Here is a 3215-nt window from a genome sequence, read left to right as displayed (position 1 = left end):
TGAGCAATAACTCTTTATTTCAGCAGGATCTTGGTTACAAATTAACTTTGCTGTGCTCACTGTACAAGGGCTTGTCCCACATGCTTTTCAAGAAGTGGATCCTGTTGCTCTTCTGTGGAGGCAGGAGATGTTATTCCTTCATATTTTTTAATATCATTGCAGAGACCTGTATAATCAGGGCAGAGAGATGGAGGGTTGTGCATGGAAGCTGAATGAGAAACCCTAATCTGATATTTTAAACTGTTTGATATCTCAGGAAAGCTGATATTTATTTAAATTTTTCTTTTAAACATTTTAGAATATGTTTGAAGTTAATTTACCTGGAATAGTTTAGATAAATTAATAACAGTAAAATTACATGAATAGAGATAGTAGAAACCAGATGGGTTTTTTAGGAAGAGGGACTACATTTTATGAGATGAGCTAATATAATTGTGAAAAGCATAGAAGCTTTTGGGCTCACTAGCCTTGATACCGTGCATAAATTTCAAATAAGATTTCAAGGGTTTTTGATGCTGATCTGAGGAGGACTTCTTTAATCTTCCATGCTGCTCTAAGTGAATTACAGTACTTTTTCTTTCACGTAGATCCTAAAAGACAATTACACGTGTATTGGCATTCTCTGTGCCAGTTCACTGGAGCCTGTGATCATATATGTCAGCCTGGCCAAGAATGTAGCACGTGTATGATCTTCTATAGAAAGCTGCTTATTATAATCCCATTATGTGTGATCTACACATCAGGGCTACAAAATGATACCCTCATGAAGGCAGCTACATTGCAACAGATGGGTACATTTTTTTCTGTGAACATAACTACAGGTAAAATCTGTGTTTACACTTATGGTACAAACGCTGCCTCCCCTCAAACACTCGGCTCAGGTAAGTGTATCTGGGAGGAGAGGAACAAGTTGGGGAAAGAGGAGCAGTTCTCACACTTGCAGTCAATGTATTTTTATGGTTCTTATTTATTCAGACTTTTGGGATAAGAATCATCCCATTCTCAATGATCAGGCTGCTGTGCTGTTTCAGTACCACTATATCCAAAGGATATAGGGAATCAAAAGGAATATAAGTGGGTTTTTATTCTACTGATCACTTCTAGAAATGTATTGACAGAGGAAAATATAGCTGTTGCATAAACTCAGCAATGCCAGAAAATATAATGCTGAAAACATTTTGAATATATAAATACATGTTACAGATTAAAGTTTTCATCTCTGAGTGTTGGGGAATTTGCCCTCTCTGTACCTATGAAATACCTTCAGAATTACTTCTCAGGCAGCTGCACATGTGAGCTGCAGAGACAACAGCTGAGAGGCGTTTAACAGCTATCTTGTAATGTTCAGTGAGATACACCTGTGCACCACAGAGTTTCCTGCATGCTTCTAATACATGACTTCTAAGGTACTTCACATGAGACAGAATCCTTGAAATGTAGTTTATTTTCATTGAAGTAAATGAAATTAGTCTTATTATGGTGTTAGCATGTGAATCAGTGTTTGCTGAAGGAGGTCCACAGTAGCTGTTATAATTAACCAATTATAAAATTAGCATGTTAAAAGAAGATGAGAAAATGTGATTTAATAATTAAAGCTATCAGCTATTCAGTTAAACGTCCAACTCTGCATTTTCCCACGATAGACCTAAGTAGCTAAATAGCAGCATAATTTTTCATTCAGTATTTCTGAGTTTCTGTATTTTCTGAGCTGTATTTCAACACAACATTAATATCAGAGTACAAACTGAGATTTAATTGAACAAAAGAAATATTATGACTAGTCTAACTAGCAGCATCTGGCCTTTAAAAATCATTAGTAGCTCCTCAGTGGTGGAAATAGGAAAAATAATAACTGTTGTAATAGTTTAGAGGTGCTTTAATTTTCTTTTCAGTTTTAAAATAAATTTGAGTTTGACAGTATCTCTGAAAATTGTCTCAGTTCCCAGTGTTAAAAATATTACTGCTGCTGCTGTCGAGCAGAAATGCTTAGCAGAGTGTTTTTGCAGCAGCTAAACTGGATGGTGATTTCCCATCGTAGATTCTCAGCTGTGAAACAGGAGAGAGGTATAGAGAAAAGCTGTCCAACTTGATCTGCAGTTAATACCCAGGAACTCGTTCCTTACTGAGCAGTTGTAGGGTAGAAAATGCAGGAGTTTATATTGCTATTTTGCAAAACTTCCTACAAACACTCTCTCTCAAAACAAACAAAAAAATATTTTCCTAGGATCCAGTTTTACAAACTAGAGAATAGGGCCTGAAATACAAAAAGTACTTTCTGTCTGTAATATCCCTTAAAATCCTTGTAGAATACTACACTTTTATTATACATTAACGTTGGCATCGGCAGCTGGATACACACGGAGCAACGTGCACAAAAGGAAATTAATTAGGAGCAGGTACAGACTTCTATTTCGGGGATTTCAGTGCTAAGACATAAATTGTGCTTTAGCAACTGTACGTACGTGTTCTTATTTCCCAAGGAAAGGGGACGGGGTGTGAGTGCTCACAGCCCGTGTCCCCCGCACGAGGGGCCGGAGCGGCATTGCCTGCGCCGGGCAGGATCCCGCAAAACTGAAAGCAGGTAGAGGCACTTCCTGCAGGCAGAATTCAAGAGAGAGAAAGGGAGTTGTCCTCTGATCTCCTTCAAAAACCAATCAGGCCAGATTAGCCAGGCGTTGATTCTCCCTCCGTCCCTCCTACACCTTTTTCAGAGGCCCAATGGCCTTGTCCCTTTGGGAGATTGACTAGAGTCACATGAGCTGCACCAGGGGCAGGTAACTCAGGAGAGGGGAAGGGGGAAGGAAAAAAAAAAAAAGAGAGGCAAAAAAAAAAATCACCAAGCCTAGGCTGAGCTTCTGCCATGATGTCAGAGGGAGAGAAACCCACAGCTTGCTAATTTCACCTCCCAATCAGCCCCGGGAAGGAGAGCACCGGGAACAGGTAGAGATATGAGCTTGCTTTCTCCATGTTTTTTTTCCTCAAACACTCAACCTCCTTAAATAGCTCTTTCTTTCCTCTTGATATTGTGACTCCTCTCTCGCTCCTTTCCCCTTTGATTACTTGGAGGTTGGGGGTGAGCCTCGTGGGGTTTTTTTGTTGTTGTTTTGTTAGCGTGTCTTTCTTTTTCTTTTTTTTTTTTTTTTTTTTTTTTTTTTTTTTTTTTTTTTTTTTTTTTTTTTTTTTTTTTTTTTTTTTTTTTTTTTTTTTTTTTTTTT

The 3215-nt window shown here is 38.2% G+C and overlaps 1 protein-coding gene across 1 annotated transcript in view; it reads left to right on the top strand.

Moving 5' to 3' along the window:
* Positions 1-842: 842 nt before the first annotated feature.
* The window catches only part of ESRP2 (epithelial splicing regulatory protein 2), a 42875-nt gene continuing 40502 nt past the window's right edge, over positions 843-3215 (top strand). Inside the window, exon 1 of the mRNA XM_027897934.1 lies at positions 843-881. Coding sequence (XP_027753735.1) covers positions 843-881 — 39 coding nt within the window. The remainder of the gene's footprint in view (positions 882-3215) is intronic.

Source organism: Empidonax traillii, unplaced genomic scaffold (assembly GCF_003031625.1).
Source record: "Empidonax traillii isolate 1590-97213 ecotype Southwest subspecies unplaced genomic scaffold, ASM303162v1 scaffold569:size410440, whole genome shotgun sequence".
Taxonomy (NCBI): domain Eukaryota; kingdom Metazoa; phylum Chordata; class Aves; order Passeriformes; family Tyrannidae; genus Empidonax; species Empidonax traillii.
The sequence above is the reverse complement of the archived record's forward strand: the minus strand, read 5'-3'. Positions and strand labels throughout refer to the sequence as shown.